Source organism: Serinus canaria, chromosome 3, assembly GCF_022539315.1.
Source record: "Serinus canaria isolate serCan28SL12 chromosome 3, serCan2020, whole genome shotgun sequence".
Classification (NCBI taxonomy): Eukaryota; Metazoa; Chordata; class Aves; order Passeriformes; family Fringillidae; genus Serinus; species Serinus canaria.
The window spans coordinates 60206311-60225716 of record NC_066316.1 but is presented as its reverse complement, the minus strand read 5'-3'; the positions used below and the strand labels follow the sequence as shown (position 1 = coordinate 60225716).

Sequence of the window (19406 nt, the reverse complement as noted above, 5' to 3'; positions counted from 1 at the left end):
GTTTCCAGTCAGGGCAACCTACAGAAATGTTAAAGCTAAAGAATAGGAGCAGACATAGACAGGGAAGGATGCCACCTACACTTACAGCAAACTGAAGCAGCCATGCAAACATAAAATAACTTCACATACACTAGTTGTCTGCTTTTCATCTTTTCTGTGAGAGGCTCCAGCCATAGGGTGCCAAACAGAGGGTTCAAGGTTACCAGATGTGCTGACCCTATGCCTTCCTCTGTAGGCAGAAGCATACAAACTCTTCCCATGCTCTGAACTAAATGAAGCCATGTGAGAAGCAGCAGTACTTTAACTTGAGTCTGTCCCTCCACTGCACTCCAAAATCACCCAGAAAATTAGAAGGTGAGGTAACTGCTTTCTTCAGAAGAAAAAAATAAATACATATATACAAACACATAAGCAGGCTGAGAGTGAAAATGATGGCAGGACAATGGTACAGGCAGACACAGACTCAAAAGCAGAGCTGGCTTGCTCCTCTCCATGCAGGTAAGCTGTGAAAAACCAAATAAGCACTTCTTGCTGTGCTTTGGACTTCTAGCCTTGCAAACTCTGAATGTCTCTAAATGCTTCAAATAACCTGTACACCTTCCAGGCTACCAAGTGCTATTCAACCCTGTTTTCCCCTAAATTCTAAAAAGCCAGCACAGCATCATTTTGCTTTTTGTTCACCCTTCACAATGCTACCAAAATAGCATTTCCAGCTAAAGCCTCTTACTGACATTCACAAATACCAAAGCAGCAGCTGACTTTATACAAGCAATGAAACACTTCCACTTACTGCCCAGGCTTCTGACCAAGAGTGGCAAGAGTTGACCAGAACTGGTCATTTCTCCCTGCTCACAGTGCTGCCCAATCCCAACTGAACTCCTTGAGATACAGATACCAGAAGCTAGAAAGCTGCAGCACTCAACTGAAGGCTGTGTAACAAGCAGGAAAACTGCTACAAATGCTCTGATGGTAGCAGGATGGCAAAGTTGGACTTGTCCAAGATTGACCTACTACTTTGAAACTCTATCTATATCAAGCAGATTTCTCCCCTTATTTTAATTTAGTATTCCAGATTCAGAGCAACATCCTAATATATTTCAAATATTGAACTAGAAAAAAAAAAAGAACAAGGAAAAAGAAGGAGCAGTTTCTCAGAAGGCTGCATTTTATACACTGGATGGAAGGGGTAAGGCTGAACAAAATAGTATTATAACTTAGAAGAGGAAAAGAAAAAGCAAATCCAACCAAATCATTGTAGATAAGTAAGTATAGTAGTTGGCCTTGAAGGTGAAGAAATTTTGTGTAAATTCAGCAAGAAATCTGTGTCAGTGAATGAAAACCCAACACATTTGTTACTCCTATGCCAAAGTTATTACTATTACTGCAAAAACTCTACCTTTCCTAAACTCATGCCTAAATCTTTTGATGAAAAAAAGTCTTATCTAAAAGTACAAAAGCACTGATACACTGTGCAATATCTATAAATCCTTCCCTGTCTCCCTCCACTGTTCACTTTATGCCAAGTGTATTTGAGAGCAGGGAATCCTTGGAACTGGTCAATAGATGGATAGTGCCCTGTACTGAAAGAGCCAAATAGGATCAGGATGTTGACACGTGTGCTTTAGGCAGACATTATTTGCACTGGACTAACAAGGTAGGTTTCTTTCTGTTACAGATGCTACTAACAGACAAAAAAGCAAGCACAAAGCTTACTGAGCAAGGAAGGCAGGAAAATATGTTTTTCTGATCAACTAAGTACTTCAAATAAATTCAGCTCCAGAGTTCATTGACAAGTTAAACAGGAAATAAAGATGAGTCAACTTTTGGGGTGAAGGAGAATATGAAGACTTCAGCATCCAAGAAAAAAGAATAAAGCCACCTTAAATGAAACATATATATCCTATTACATAAAGAAATGTAAAAGAGAGAAAGACAATCAGAATTTCTTAGCAGCCCCAAACACAGAACCAATTGCATTTATTTTATAATGTAATGACCCAGATAAGCTTTCAGTGATCAAATTTTAAAACCACTACATTCCTGGATTGCATTTGCCAATCTATGAAGTAGTCAACAAATTCCCTTGCTCATAGTTTCTCTGATCTTTACACCAACAATGCAAGCCATAAGAGCCGCAAAATATTGAAAATTCAGTTCTCAGCTGCTCAATGGACTAGTAAACTTTGTTCATCTGTCTATTAAAATGAAGGGATCCAGTAAAAGACCCTACTTGAACTTCACCCTTCTGTAGCACAAAAGCTGCCACAATATGTGTGGAGCAGCAGAGCTCAGTAACCCAGGACATGGTGAGGGTTCTGCTGCTGAGCTCTCAATCTTATCCATGCCTCAAGAAATAGACTTTTTTTCACTAGACACTGCTTCACAGCTGGCTTTTGTCTGACCATACCCTTACATATCCACATAATTTAAATTTATTCACGGGTGGCGGATTCATTTTTACAGGAGAAAAATTCAGGTTTAAGTGAAGTGAAAGGCCAGAAGTCTCATCTATATGACATTTGCATTACAGCTTTCCTTCCTGAGCTAAATCCATATGAAATCTATATTAAACACAAATTTCATGACCTTTTGTCTGCCCTCTCTCAGTTACACATTTCATCGGCGCTTACATTGGTCCTGCGCTGGAATTCATTTTGCGTCACGCAGGTGACACAAAAGTTATTTCCTTTCTGTACAAGGCAGAACTTAAACAGAGCACAACTGACCTTTCAGATCACAACAAATACTCAGCATTATTTGTACAGGAACGCTTAGGTTTCATGCAAATCTAAGGATGTAATTTTCATATTTCTTTCAGGCACCTTAGAGGTTTACACAAGCCCTGTACCCACTCAAGCCACCAGCTAACGTGGTCCTCATCAGCTGCATGAGCATAGCAAATCTTTTCACAGATGCACAATGAAACAGCTGACCCATGCTGCATCCTTTCTTTTTTTTTATTTCCAATCCACACAAGTACACAACCATATGTATATCAAAACAACTGGGAGAAGGCAGAAACATGAGAATGCCTCTGGGTATAACAGGATGTGGTAATGAGCAGTCAGATATTCTACCTAAAACCAAAACAATGAAATTATCATGAAAGTACAGCCTAAATTTGTTTGTCAACACATTTCCTTTCATCTCCAATACCTTTCACCATATACATGCTCTCTTCTGAAATAGCTGTATAGGCTTCCCCCAAAATACCAGCCATTACCAGAATATGTTGATGTTTTACTTTTCAGAATTGTTTTGTTTCTTTTCCTTTTTGCCAGGGTAGTGAATTTAGCTTTAATCTTCAATGGGGAGGCATAAAAGATCATCTACAATTTCTGTAAAGTGAAGAAATTATTTCTGCAATGCTCTTCGTTGTAACATAGTTGGCATTTGCAAAACTCTGTAATATTAAGGAACACCTTTAAAGATTTAGTCTGGTTTTTTTTTAGTCATGCTAGATGACAAGTGCAACTAAGACTTTGCTCACTGCTGTTAATTTATTTTTACTTAGATTTTTATAAAATCAGTTTTAAAAAATTAGCACACATTCAATCCAGGCACATTATCCATCTGAGAGATCAGAAATAAGATGTCCATCTCAGCACATCAGTATTGTCCTCTATAATTTAGACATTCTTCAAAATGCATCTGTAACCAGGAGGGTAACAGCCCTTACATTAAAACAGTCCTTCATTAAGTGGCTCCCATCACACAGCCCATTACAAGCTCTCATGCCCTGACCTTGCATAGCCTCAGAGTAATGTTGCTTTTAGCAGGCAAAGCAAACAGGGTAAATAAACTATCTTCTCTATCTAGGGGTAAAACCATTAGTAAATGTTTTATTAATACAGATAAAATCCCCCTTTGCACATCTCCAGTGGTATAAGAAAACACTATTATTTACTCTGTCTACCACAAAATTAAGTTATCCACACACAATGAATAATCCCCTAAAATAACTGGAAAATATCCATAGACAAAATTAGATTTCTGCTTAAGAGCATTCTGCAATTTCTATCTTGTATAGCATAATGTATAAACATAAACATAATATGTGAAAACATATTACATGCTCTAAAGGGTTTGTTTGAGCATCTAGAAAATGTCTTTCTTTAGATGGACCAAGACCACAAGGTAAATATTTGGACTTCTTTTTTTGTCACCAGTTCTACAAAAATCCAGCATTTGTTTACCAGCCCTGTCTCCCACAAAGTGCAAATGTACAGTTGCAGAACAATTTCCACTTACGGAACATCTCAGTAGTCTTGGACTATTTGACCTAGAATGATGGTCCGGAGAAAAGTCTGTGTTTTATTTAAAAGGTATTTAAAAAAAAAGTGAATGGGTGGGAGGAGACCATCAGTACCTAGCTTTGCACATTTCCTGTACATAAGACCAACATGTTTGAAAAGGAAGTCATGTGCAAGTCCAAAAAAACAGAAGAGCTGCATTTCCCCATATTCAATAACAAAACCTGACACTGTGCTCTAGCCCAAAGCAGATACTAGAAGCCTTCAAGGAGCCCACACACAGTAAGACAAGACTGACAGGTCAAAACCATAGACTCCCTGAGAATATTATAAATAAAGACAGTTTCTAGTTAAAAACATTCCTTAATGCCAAGCGGCTGGAAAATAAGAGAGAAGTCAGGGATGAATCAGCACTTTTTTGTCACAACTTCTTGCCTAGGACACTGCTAATGCCTGTTCTCAAAATCAGCAGATCTTTAGCTTGATCTAGCACAGCCACTTTTATGTGCTCTCAGAAAGCTAATACTAGAAATCAGGTGTTTTCCCAGGTCTTAATAAGTAATCCAAAGATTTTATCATGTACACTGCAGTTTGGACTGTTTACAAGTTGGTATTTAAACCTGTACTAAAGCCCCTGCTTTAGGTGTTCACTTTATTTTTAAATAATCGTTATGTACGGCCTTTATTTTTCCCATAACAGAAGATAAGTGGTTTTTGCCTCTGCTCACAGCTTGAGAAATACAATGTCGGTCAGTCTAAAAAGAAATCTGAAGTTGCATTAATTACTCAGAGGTAATTACACTTGCTTTACCAATAGCATTTACTATTGCTACATTGGTATACTGCTTTCCATTAGAAGTTTTCATATTTTCATAGCACTATGAAGCACATGCTTTTAGGTCTGAAATTTCCCATGATTCATCATCACTCTCCAAAGCTCAACATTGATTTCAACTACCACCCCTCTTGAATCAAAAGTAAAACACTGGCACTTATCAATTTAGCACTTGCCTAACATTAGCAATTATCAGTTTCCCCCCTTTTACTATTTTTTTCCATGTCCTATTCTCTCTTCCATGCTTTATTTTGGGGAGTTTTGTAGTTTGGGTTTTTTTTAAACAAGTCTTTCTGAAGGTATTGAAGACTGAAAATTGTCATTAGAAAACTGAGTATAATCCTCTATAACTGCAATGATTCTTTGTGAATGTGGTGAAGTTAGAGCCCCGAAAGCTGCATACTCACTGTAAGGGTAGTATCTCATTACCACAGAGGTAAAACAGTGCTCCTCCTGAGACAAATCTATACCTGGAGCCCCACTTTATTGTATTCCAAAGAGATGTAAAAGACAAGGGCCCCAACGCTACAAAACATTACAAAAATGTGGCCATGTAGAGGAGTTGTTGATCAGAGGTTTGTTCCTAGCTGAAGGACTACAGAGCTTAAGAAGAAGAGATGGAAAAAGAACAGCCCCTACTCTAGGACTTCTGTTTCTTAGCTGCTTAGTTTTTCTGGGTACTCCTTCCCGTCTCTGCTGTCACTGACAGAACAAGAAAAAGTCGTCCCCAAGGATTCCTAGCTTCTTCTACAGGTTATACAACACAGCATTTTTCATAGTGAAAACTGCAGTAATATTTGACCTATACTTTAATTACCACATCAAATACTAGTTGGTAACTTCTTCATGAGCAGCAATCAGGGTCACCAATGTTAAAACTGCCCGCAATTATTTCCCTTCTGCTTTTTGCCTGAACCTCTTGCTGTTCCATTTCCTGCAGATCCACCAGAAGAATTCGGCACTCATTCTAGACCCATGTTAACTTTTCAGACTTAAGTTAAAATCATCCTATTTCAAACACAAATGAACTTTAACATCTATGTATGGCATGCATCTTCAGAATCTGAAGACACTGAACTTCTTAAGGGGAAGCTCATCAGATCAGAACAGATTTGAGGCTTAGTTTTAGTCCACATCACCAAACATCAAGTTTGATACAAGAAGTCCAGCATTCTAACCAAGGGAAGAAAAAAAAAATAACTAGAGCTTCTTCTGCATCTCTTTTGGTCTATCTCTGAAAAATTCCTTTATGCTGATAGACTTTTTTTGAGCAGCCACAATTTTGCATACAGATGCAAAAAAACCCCAAAAATTGCTCTGAAAGAATGCATGTGTTATGCTCAGAGAAAAATGAGTCTATAGCAGAACTGAAAAGAAATCACATGCCAGAGAGCACTGTGTCATTTAACTCTGAGAACTGCCTAAGGATGACAGGTATGTTATTTGGAATAAGCAAGAAGCTATCTTGTCATTTAGATTCATTCAAAATACAATTCCTCAAATTGCTTTTCTTCCTGTACAAGGTGTGCCAAAGGTCTAAAAATACTAAATATTCCCCAGAATGGTGTTTCCATCACAATTAATATATCTCCAACTTTTTCAAAAAACATGTACATTCTGAAAAACGCAAACTGAATAGTAACTAATTTCAGCCTTACTAGGGGAGATACTGTTTTGAACTTTTTTTAATATAAGACCATCACAAATGTTGATGTTTTTAAATTTATTCTTCCTTATGTAAAACTGAAGCACCAAGAAGTCCATTAAATAAAGTGTGGATCTTGCTTAATTAACCTGTTTTGCAAGTTATTGGGCATGGTAACACCTGCTTGTATCAATGACTCCAAAGCAGGGGGAACCCACTAGGTAGCAGTTAAGAAGTAAAATTATATAGATCAACCAACATTAATAATTCACAACAGTACCCAAAACGCAGGGGAAGGAATGGTGCAGAGGTGAGGTTACTTCTGTGTGGCAACATTTCTCACTCCTTCTCCACACATCCCTCACTTCACAAAACCTTTTAGATACAAATAAAATAGCCATGACCTTTTTTCCTCCTCTGCATGATTAATTACTTAATGTATTATTAATTGGAAAATGTAGCTGAATTTCAAATGCTTTCATTCTCTCAACATATCATGCTGTCTGGGAAGCGCCGATTAAGCTGTTCATCAAAGGTGAGCAGGCAAGGTCATGTAGGCTGTGCCTCTTCAGTTATTCATTACCTGTCCTAAATAGTAATTAACAACAGCAATATTTCCATAAATCAAGCTTTTCTGATTACCTTCAGATGATAAGAGGCTGGGGGGGAAGGGAAAGAAGGAATCGGTGCATGGGGGTTTTGCACGTATCCCTTTTTTCACCATTTCTTCTAGTGCCTACCTGAATGATTGAATCGATACATTGGCCGTCATATAAAACACAGAATTTTACTTCAAGTCAACAGGAATTCCACATGGAATAAAGAGGAAATTCTGGCTTCCTTTCTCCCTTCCCTATGCCTCACCCCAGCTTTAAAGGGGTATTTGGTCTAAGAAGGCTTCTCAATTACCAAAATTGCCTTATTTATTATTTTTGTTCCTTTATATGATCTCCATCACCAAAGTTAAAGTGGGGATCTCAGACCATGGCCTTGAGGTCGTATTCAATGAGTCTTCTTCGAGTTGATAAAGAAATTTTATCCTTCAGTATCTGTGGGGTTTCTCACCTTGAGGCATTTCAGGTGGCAAATAGTGAGGCTCTTGAGCACTGACATGCACCCAGTCGAAATCATCGTAAAGGTCTTGGTGGTAGTCACAGGGCCCAGGACCATCATCGAACGTGCATCCTCCTAGAGAAGAAATTTGTAATTAGTTTATTTAAAAGCAGAGACCTTCCCAGAGTCAAGCAGAGCTGTTTCTCTGGGGCCCAACACAACTGCAGTGCCCACACAGCCTTGTACCCAGTTCACAGGCTTGCATTTACAAAGCTAAAACCTGCAAACAACTCACCCATCAGTGTTTCCCTCACTTTGGTAAAAACATCACTACTCCACACAACCAGTTTCCCCCACAAGAGCACCTTCTGTCAGAGAAAATCATAGCCTGAAGTCACCAATTCAAGTGAAACCTAACTCAGAGTCTGTGTGACAAAAAGCAACATGCTATCCAAACCACAGGGGAAACTGAAAATAATAGACCAAGATCAAAGATGAAAACCAAAAACTCTGAAAGCAAAAGCAGTCCAAACACTGACAATAAGGGTAAATACTGTACCCAAAACAGTCAGAGAAATTAATTAAAAGTACTTAGAAAATAAATAATTGCTGCAGAATGAATTGGGTAGTCTTGATTTACTAAATCAATCTAGCATAACATAGCGAGGCATTTTTTCAGGGTCATACAAACAATAGATATGAAAACCTTACAACAAAAGTTGTGAGAAGTGACACAGAGAAAGAAGAATGGAAGGAATGCAAATGATGGGAGGAAAAAAAAGACAGAATTCCCATGTAGCACAGTAATGTCTGCCTTGTCTCATTCAGTAAGTTTTTTATTCCATTCTTTATGCAAGGCCATTAAGTAGGCTGGGAAAAAGAGAAGAAAGCATGACAATCTCAGAAAAAGATCAAGGTTTGAAAATGAAGAAACAAAGGAATCAAAAGAGCCTGGTCAAAGAAAAAGCAGAGCATAAAAGCAAGAAAATACAGATGTCATGCATACAATTCTGCAGCAGCTGTTACCTCTATGGAGGGCACATAGCCCTAGAGTTAGCTCCTCCTACTCAAAAACAAAAGGCAATAGCAGGAGAGAGTGAAAGAGAAAAGAGTGCATACTTAGACGGTATTTTTTAATCTAGAAAAGTTATATAAGAATTAGACTACAGACAAGTTTTGAAAGTCGGGGAGATATTTGTGCTCTTCTCCCTGTCCTCGCTAACTCGGGCACATCAATCCAAATAACAATGCTTATCACAACAAAAGTTCCTTTTGCTAAGACGCTTCTGGAGTAACAGGAGTATTTGTATTGACTTTGTTGTCTGTCTTTTTAAATACAAAATATGGGACAAGTGCTTTGAGAACAAACAAAAACCCCTTATTACAATAGATTCCAGTGTTGCCTATGATGAGTCACCACCACAGCATAAACAGCCAACACCCTTCCAGGGTCTCACCAGCTGACACGGCACTCAGGAGGTGAATGGGCTGGAAGTGGAAAAGGGGAGATTGAGGACCATCAAGAGCTACAGCCTGTGCTCATTCTTGCCCTCGGTACAAGATATACATGTTGTGGAACTCAGAAAGGTCAGGGAAAAAAAAAGAAAGGAAGAATGTGCATGTATGTCACCAAATTGAGTATGAAAATGTTTTTAACCCACCCAATTTAACCCAATACAGCATATTCAAATATCACCATAACAGACAGAGTTTGCACAAACAGAGTTCATATCTAGGGAAGAAAAGGTTTCTTCTACTAAATTCCATAAGCAAATCTGCACTGTGTCCCACACCAAGAGATCATGTTGCATCTTCAATTAAGGATAACTCAAATAGCTCTCACAAGTCTGTAAAAGTATTTGTCATTTTGAATGACTGACAAAACCAAATTTTAGTTAATCCTACACCAAAACCCATTCCCAGATGGGCACCCAGGTAGCCCCAGAATTACCTTTTAACCAATGTTTCAGCTGGAAAGAACAACACCAGGACAGAAAGAAAATTCTACCCTGAAGCAAAATTTGTGCTAAATCCTTGTACCATAAACCCTTATAACCTCATATGCATCTCTGTATTAACAAACACTTGCTCAAACACCTCTATGTGACAACATGAGCAGAGCATCAACAGCAGCAACAAAAGTACCACAACATTTTATTCCCTGTACTAAGCTGGTTACTACATCAGTGTCACTGTGAAAGTCTGCAAGACATGAGAGAAATATTTGTGTGTCAGAGAAATATTTATACTTTTCAATGTCCCAACTCCAGGGCCCTCTGTTACCAGTGAGACACTTTTCTAATTAACATCTATTATGATAAAGCCAAAAAGACTTAGAACATAAATCTTGCACTTTGATTTAACTTACACTTCTATGATCACTCCACAGCAAAAAAAAGTACATTTCCTTCAACATTTTACTGATAAATGAATAGCAGTTTCCCTTAAAGGGAAGTTATCAGTCTGCTGTCCCAGCACCAAAATGACATATGGCTTTGAAGCACATGCCTGCAGGGCACCCATTACCCTTTTTAATGGTTTGAGTGCCCTCAGTATATAAATTTAAACTACCAATGAATCTTTTAGACTCATTTGGAAGATGAATGTCCTTAATTGCTTGTCTTTGTACCCACTATTAATTTTAGTTATCTGAGTTCTGATTAGCAATAACAACGTGCCTGTTAATACACAGCAAGCAATCCCAACCTCCTTGTGTGCACATCATGGCTGCACCCACAGAACAAGCAAATGTGCATTTATCATATGTACATAAGCAAAGTTTATCAGGACAGATTATCAACCACTGCAAAATCAACCCTGTAACATTTGCTTGAACCAATGGCTTCTTCTCATGGAGCACACTGCCACCTTACCTCTTACCAACGTACCGAGACATTTCAAGCCAAGTAATCAGACAATGCTGAAGTGTTTTATCTAGCACAACACAAGACAGGCCAAGCATTTCAAACCCCCTGCAGACTACTCCTTAAGACTTAAAACATGGGCAAATTCAGACCTCTCCTTCTCTGTTTTAACTGTCAATTGCCTGCATGCTATTTTGATAACTCCAGGCAGTAAGAGACAAACCTAGTGCAACATGCTGTGTGGAAAACACAAGGAGAAGAGGTGGTGGGTGGCTGAAACCTGCAGTGATGGTTTTTTTCCCAGCCATTTGTTCAAAACTGTCTACATTTTAAATCAAATCTTATACCACTCAAACATAACAACAAGCATCTGACAAAAGTACACAGTAGGTCAGGACTTATTAGCACCCTAATTCAGCTACTGGGCCACTGCCCACAATAATGCAACAGCATTGCTCAGGCAAGATAGTGGGTCAGCTTGATGAACGTGCACTACCTTCCTATGACGTTCAGCAGCTGAACTCAAGTACGCATTCATATTTGTTGCTTAACATTTTGACAGCAGTCTGCTAATATCCTACAAACGACAAATCAAATCTCCTACTAAGCCATCTATAATTTCCCCCAAAACTCAATAAAACAGTACTATCAACCACTGTCCCAGTACCTATGACCACCACATTCCTTTAGCACTGCTGATGTATAACTTAAATTTTTTTTTTTCAATACTACCCCACCACAGGAATTTGTCCATACCTACTGATACACACATCCTGCCACCGTGATTTGTACACCTCTGCTCAGTCTCTGGGCTGGAAGCACAGTGCTGACCTTCATTCTTGGATCTTGCAGTACCTAAATCCACATTTACCTTAGATTTCTATTATGCTTCTGAAAAAACTGGCAGCAGCAGCAGTGATCAAGAGTAATGCACCAGACCAGTCTGACCTCAGCGACCTGATGAGGGCTAAAGGACTGGGATTCTGCAAGGCAGTCACTACTATCTCCTCCTTTCAAACAACACTGCCATCAGGACACAGCCCAGAAGAGCTAGATGGGACAGCATCAACCAGAGCCAAGAACTGCCACACCTGCAGTGGTGGCAGCAGCCATCCATCACCCTCAACAATCACAGACAAACAAAAAGAAAAAAGTGGTTAGTGCATCAGAAACAAACACCCCACCAAGAGCTGGAATAGAATACTAAGACAGAATTTTAAGTGCCTATGATTATTTTGTCAAACTACTAATTGTATTTTGGATCAATCAAATTTGTTCAGTTGCTTGTGAAGTATTTGGGAACATTTACATTTGACGGAAATCAAGCAAAACAACAATTCCCTGTATCCATTATCTTTTCTCATAAGCTGCACTAGGTTATCAACTTCAGCTTAAACAGACCGAGAACTCACACACTCCCCTTCAACGTCCTTCTGAAAGATAAATGATAAATCATACTAGCCTCAAAAAATTTCCTGCCTACATGTCCATTTTCATTCATGAAAGATAAAGAATCTTAAATGTTCATTATAAAAAGAAAGATTAATATCCCACACTGAACTCTCAGAAAATAAATTAAAGTTCTGCTTAATAACAAGGTCATCAAGATTAACCTAAATTTAATCTCAAAATTAATCATAAAATCCCCCAAATTAACCAAAATTTAATGAAGATTTAATAAAGATCATTTAGTCAAGAATTTACACATCATCTATTGTGGGGGTTTGACCCTGGCTCGACACCATGTGCCCACCAAAGCTGCTCTATCAATCCCCTTTTTGGGAGAGAAAAATATTTTGAAGGACCTTTGGGTCACACACCAATTACCACTGTGGGCAAACCACATTCAGCTTAATTTATCACCAATCAAATTCAGGCAGTGTAAAGAAAAATAATATCAAATATTAAAAAAACCTTTTGTCACACAGAAATTTTTTCCCCTTAAATCTGTTATCCCAGAGGCACTACCACTGTCTCTGACAGGCTCAGCCAGGGTCTTTCTTGGAGCCTGGCATTGGCTCTATCAGACACAGAGGAAGCCTCTGGCAGTTCTTCACAGAAGCCACCATTGTCTTCACAGAACCCCCTCAGCCACCAAACTTTGCCACACAAACCCAAAATACTTATAAAAAGCTATTTGGAATTATTTATTTGCATTTAAAGATAAATTACATTTTTTTAAAAATTATAATAATTCCTTAGCAGCAACACTTGGTACTGACATTGCCCTGTGATTTTGATTTATCCTACCTCCTTTTAACAACCCAGGAAAGAAGAGCTAAAGAGATCTTTTTAAAGAGATCTCCATCTGGTTAAAATATAAGTAAGTTTAAGACTAAGAGAAGCACATGTCAATAACTGCCACTGATAAATGGATGTCCATTACTACTTTACCGTGAACTCCCAGCTCATAGGCTCAGGATTAAAAGAAAAACTGATTTAGAATTTGAATAACTGATCTTTATCTAATAATTCTGAAGTTCTCACTGCACTCCCTAGAGATTATGTCACTTCTACTATTTACAATAGAAACATTCAGTTGCACAACAATATTAAATTAAATTTAAGATACTTATAACATGTATTATGAACAGCATTATAGGGATGGTGCACTGGAGATCTACTGACTTCTAGGTAAAAGATACTATTCCCTAATAGCATGCAGAAAGTCTGTATGCCCATTTTAATATTCAGATTTTAGAAGTGTTCTTCATTGCTCTGTTCTATAACCTATCAACATGGCAAAGGATTTTTTTCAGCCTCAGAATGGCATGTGCAGAAACAGTTGAAAGCATCCAGCTTTACTGTTTAGTTCTGAGATCTGTTCTTGCATCTGACCACTTCTGGTGTAATGCAAAACACAAAATTACCAAGTAATATCTTAAAATTCCTGATCCACCATTTCAAGGAGTTGGTTGTAAGCCCAGAAACTCACCCACTAGGACCAGGCACATCACCAATACAGGAGGAAAAAAACAGCAACAAACAAGAGGACAAGAGAAGAGTTGTACTAGAGGCACACAAGAACATTCTGCCAGCACAACTTCTCCTGTGCACAGGGCTCAGTTACCAACAGTTTCTTTTGGAACTTCCATGTATGAAGGTGTCACACTAGGGATTAAATACTCTTCTCATTCAGCTCAAATGACTACTTGAAACAATCTGCACCTTTCATTCAAGAGCATGCTTTTATTTTTCTCCACCCCCTGCTGTAAATCATAATGAATAGCTCTAAACCTAGCAAAGTATATAGCTCCATGGCAAGAACCCGGTACAAAATTATGTTGATCTGTGATGTCAGGTAAAAGTTTTGTGAATTTTTTTTTTTTCCTTCTCACACTGAGTGGTGAATTCAAAGATTGAAGATAAAGGTGTTATAGCAGGTGCCTTTCTGTCATATACATCCAGGTAGAAGTTCTGCTTTTAAAAATCACACACTTACCACAATAATTTACCTGTTTATATTACAGTAGATCTTGCAGCACAGAATGTTTTCATCTTCTAAAGGCACTACATAATTTTGTTATGAGCATTTTAAAACACCTTGACTGCAGAGCATTCAGACACCTGTTAAGACTATACTAAGAATTGATGTTAATGCAGACTGAGAATAAATCTTAATGACTTAGGTTAAAATGCTTATGTTAAGTATTACCTACTGAAATGTAACACTGAAACAACCTTAATTAACCTAGGGCATCTAAAAAGACAGAAGATCAGCAGCACCATTTAGTGTTAAAAAAAAAAACACGAAAAGAGTTGCACTTAAGGAGAATTACAGATTCTCTACTACATGGAGAAGTCATATTAAATACTAAGAATATTTATCTCCCTTAGAGTGGTATCTTATTTTGTAGTACTAAAATTCATTGCATAAAACAACTGACTTCAGGTAATAGCAATAAAAATCAACTAAACTCAACTACCTGCAAATGTTTTTTTAGATTTTTCTAGACTTATTCTTAACATCAGGAAGTTTAAATCATCCTCTTAAATTAGGAACTTCAACATGGAACTTCAAGTCTCAAGAATGAAAACACCAACAGAAAAACAGGAAATATAGCAAATTATTCCTAAATTAACATTATTATATTTTAGGTGTAGAGCTTTTGTTGGTGTTTTTATAACAGTCAAATAATCTAAACATCTCTACAAATATAATATTTTTTAACAAGGAAACGGACAAACCTCTCCCATATCAGTATTTGCTATGAATCACTGTGAAATGAAAACCAATCCTACCCTCCAAAAGTCATTAAGTAGTGCCAAAAGCAAGGAGAAGAGTAGGGGACAAAATGTTAAACAGCTCACAATCTAGTCTGATTTATGCATATTCCTTTTCATTGTCTGTCTTCCACATTCCTTATTAATAAATAGCTAACTTAATAATAGCTAAATTTAGAATGGAAAGATAGGAACTGGATAATTATTAGGTACAAGTTACAGAGAATGCATGAAGCCTCAGGTGGACATTCTTTCCTGTACTCTACAGGGTAAGATATCACTATTAATGCCACTATCACTATCCTAGCCTCAAATATTGGAACAGCATGAAGATCCACACTTAGAAGTGGTTTACCTGACCATGCCATTTATTCGATTTCTTCTATTAAATCAGCCTCTCTCACTCTTTATACCCAGGCTGGAAAAGGCTTGTACATCTCTGATTTCAAAAAGCTTCATACTCACTGCCAAGAGGAATCTTTGCCATGGTTTACCAGCAGTGAACAAAATGGAAAAATGAAAGAGATGAAGGGGAGAAAAGAACAGTCTCTATTACACTGTCTGTCTTCCCGTTTCCAAACTAAGCAAAACATAATCTAAACAAAAGTGTCTTTAAATTTCCTCTTGTTCTCCAGGGAAAAGGAGTTCTTTTGTTCTTTACTGAGAGAGGTGACAACAGGTAGCTGTGAAAAGTCACAATTGCTTAATGTCTTTTTCATCCTTCCTAGACATGGGCAAGGCAGCAGAGAGCAAACAACCCTACATATGCAGATCACTTTTATACAACTGAAATTATCAAGACAATTTCCATTTCAGTTCACAAGGTATTTCTGAAACCATGAAAAGAATTAACAGTTTCATGGAACGATGTACAGATTTTCATCAATATATAAGTTAAAACATCCACAGAACAACAAAGCTATTTCATATTTCACCTTTATAGGCTGCAAGCTTCAGTATTCCTGCAGTACACTGAGCAAAATTCTGACCAATCACACTGGTGACAAGAAATTATACCATTATAACATAAAAAATTGGGGTTCAGAGGGCTGGAATCATGCTCTTTAAATTAATAAATATTTTCATAATAAATATTTAATAAATATTACCAATAGTAAAATGCCAGCAAACAAGCTCTGTGTCTTCAAGAACACAATTGGGAGTTCCAAAAATAAATTATTCACTTTTATGTTTTTAATGGATATGTGGTCTTACAATGCTGCTTCTGTAAACAACACCTTTACCAAAACACTGCTAATGCTTACTATAGAAAATCTATTGTAGATATCACAGTCTCTGGCATTTCTCTTAAACATTCTCACAATATGCTGTTAAAAGGCAATGGATAAGAACAAGATTAAACTCAGGAGGAGTTCTAAGTGAAGGCAGCCCTACAAACAGTACAGTAAATCACAAAATTTCCTACACTGAGGGTTAGGTTATTTTGTAACTTACTCTCCATGGGGAAAATAAAAAAAAAAAAAGGCAAAACAAAAACAAAACAAAACAAAAAGCAGATGAAACAAGGACTTGTAAAAAATAAGTTCACAGCATAACTTCTGTCTCTATCTCTACTAATCATGCCACCAACTCAACCACAAAAACATGCCTAATAGCTACACGTCACTGAAAATAAGCTGAGTTGGAAGGGACCTATCAGGACCATTGAGCTCAACTCTTGGCCCTGCACAGCACCATCCCAAGAGTCACACCACGTGTCTCAGAGCATTGTCCAAACACTTCCTGAACTCTGGCAGGTTTGGTGCTGTGACCACTTCCCTGGTGAGCCTGTTCCAGTGCCCAACCACCCTCTGGGAGAAGATCCTGAAGATCCAACCTAAACCTCTCCTGACACAACTCCAGGCCATTCCCTTGGTTCATGTCACAGGTCACCACTGAGAAGAGATCAGTGCCTGACCCTCCTCTTCCCCTTATAAGGATATTGACGACCACAATGAAGTCTCCCCTCAGTCTCCTCTTCTCCAGGCTGAACAGACCAAGTAACCTCAGCCAATTCCCCCATATGATTTCCCTTCACAGCCCTTCCTCATCTTTGTCACTCTCCTTCAGACACTCTCTAATAATTTAATCTCTCTTTTATATTGTGGTGCTCAAAACTGCCCCCAGCACTCGAGGTGAGGCCACCCGGGCTCAGAGCAGAGCAGGACAATCCCCTCCCTTGCCCAGCTGCAATGCTGTGCCTGATGCCCCCAAGACACGCTTGGCCCTCCTGGCTGCCAGGGCACTGCTGACTCATGCTCAACCTTCTGCCTACAAGGACCCCCAGGTCCCTTTCCATGGCACTGCTTTTTAGCATCTCATCCCATTCTATTAAAATTTGACAGTTTAGCCATAAAATAGTATGACAGAGGACAATACAAGTTATTTAAAGTTTCTTCTAGAACCCATCTCTTTTACTATTAGTTATTAAAAGTTCTTCCACAGACAAATGCAAAAGCTTCCAGCTAGACAATAGGAGCAAGTATTCAGCAAAAAAAAAGTCTCCTCTTTGAGCACAACAAATTCTAGTTACCACAGCATCAGTGCAGGAACCAGACAAATGAGTAAATGAGAGAAGAGTACATAAGTTGTACAGACTGAAGTTTAAAAGGAACTCAAGGAACAGATAGGGTACAGAGCTCAAAATGAATGTGGACAACATGAAAGCTGAGGACTTCCTAAGGGGAGGTGAGCATAAGACTGTGTATAAAATATTAAATTGTCATGCAAAAAGGAAGATCAAATGAAATGCAAGGAAGTGGAAGAGCTCTGACATTGAAAATGACAGAAGCTTTACGAAAGGTCATTCCTGAAGTCTCAGAAGGAGGTAAGTCCAAGAAGGCAGAGAGATGATGGAAGAGTTCGGTCATCGTATAAATCCAGAGTCTCGAGAGGATGACAAGACCCTCTCAGAAGAGATCTTTGAGAAACAACATCAAGGTACATAAAGAATTAAGCTAGCAGTAAATCAATCACAAAACTTGGGCACACGAACAGGAGGGGCAATGAGCAGCACGGAGTTTAAAAATATACCTTCACACACACAGGCACTGCCAAATTAAAAGCCAAATCCTTGTGTATCAGAAGTGAAGATACTGCTCTAGTTTCTTATTTTGTAGTAAGAAAAGGGGTAGGTAATATAAGCCATATCTTTTCATGGAATCCAGCAAGATGAAAGGAAGGTTAGAAAGAACAGCAGTGTATTTTGAATGTATTTAAATGTATTTTGAAAGCAGTGAAGTTTTCTACACCCACAGGAAACAGCCAAGCTTTCAAATATAGTGAAAGATCCCATAAGATACAGACCAACAAATACCAAATTCAAGATATAACAGTCCCCAGTCTACAAAATCAGAGAACAGTTCAGTGTGGAAGGGATTACTACAGGCCATCTGGTCCAAGCCCTCTGCTCAAGCAGAGCCATCTAGATAGAGACAGTTGCCTAAGACCATGTCCAAACAATAACCCTAAGGATGGAGACTCCACAATTTCCCTGAGCAACCTGTGCCAGTGCACTGTAACCCACACAGTTAAAAAAAAAAAGCAACCAAGACAAACAAACAAACCTGAACAAAACAAAAACAACAATTTTTTTAAAAGAGTTTATAAGTGTTTTCTGGTGCTCAGTGGCACTCTCCCTGTTTGTAAGACAGCATCAACAACTTCACTGATGTCTAAGCAGACAGTATTTACTGATGTCCCTCACAGATCTGGAATGGCTTCAAGTATGAGCTGTTCTATCATCTTCCCAGAATCAAGGTTAAATGGAGCAGCCTATCCTTTCCTGTGTTCTCTTTGCAAAATCTCCTATTAAAATGACATCTTAAACTTTTCTCAGTGTCTTGGTTTGAAATTGCAAGCTAAGATACTCAGCAATGCTTCATACATTCCCTGGTGCCAAATTCAAGCTCTGCACTTTACTGGCTTTAACACTTTTTATTCAATCACAAAGACAAGTAATAACATTGCCTTCTACAATGTTATGCTTAAAGATGAACAGAAGTATCACAGAAAATCTAAGACAAAAACCAGAATTATATTCAAACTTTTCATAATAAACAAGCTGAGAACAGCCAACACAAAGAAATAAAGATTTGTCTTTTATCTTCTGTCTTCTACCTTTCCTCTTTAGACTTACAAATCTGAGTCTTCCTTTACAGGTGCCCTGCAGAGTCAAACGGATGATTCATTTCCCACACTACTCTTCGTATTTGTTGTTACTTAATTCTTCAGCAAAGTACGATTTATCAAAATACTTCTTAATTGTGAGGAAAATATTTTAGGTAGATTACATTGGGAGAGAGTAATGTGACAGCAAAGCTGTTTAACACACTCAGAGAAACATACACGATGCTAACAACTCACTTTCTTCCTTTATATCTTGTAGCCAAATCACTACTTGCTGTTGAACTGATTGAGAATATAAATTGTTCATGTAAGCAAATATTGTGTCTCTTTTCTCATCAGATTTGGCCCTCAGCATGACCTCTGATCAACAGTCAGCACAAATCATCACACCATTTTGGGCAAAA

The 19406-nt window shown here is 38.1% G+C and overlaps 1 protein-coding gene across 1 annotated transcript in view; it reads right to left on the bottom strand.

Moving 5' to 3' along the window:
* PTPRK (protein tyrosine phosphatase receptor type K) overlaps positions 1-19406 on the bottom strand; it is a 352054-nt gene that overhangs the window by 261422 nt on the left and 71226 nt on the right. The window contains exon 2 of the mRNA XM_050972314.1: positions 7799-7921. Within this exon, the coding sequence (XP_050828271.1) occupies positions 7799-7808 (10 nt within the window). The 5' untranslated portion in view covers positions 7809-7921. The remainder of the gene's footprint in view (positions 1-7798; positions 7922-19406) is intronic.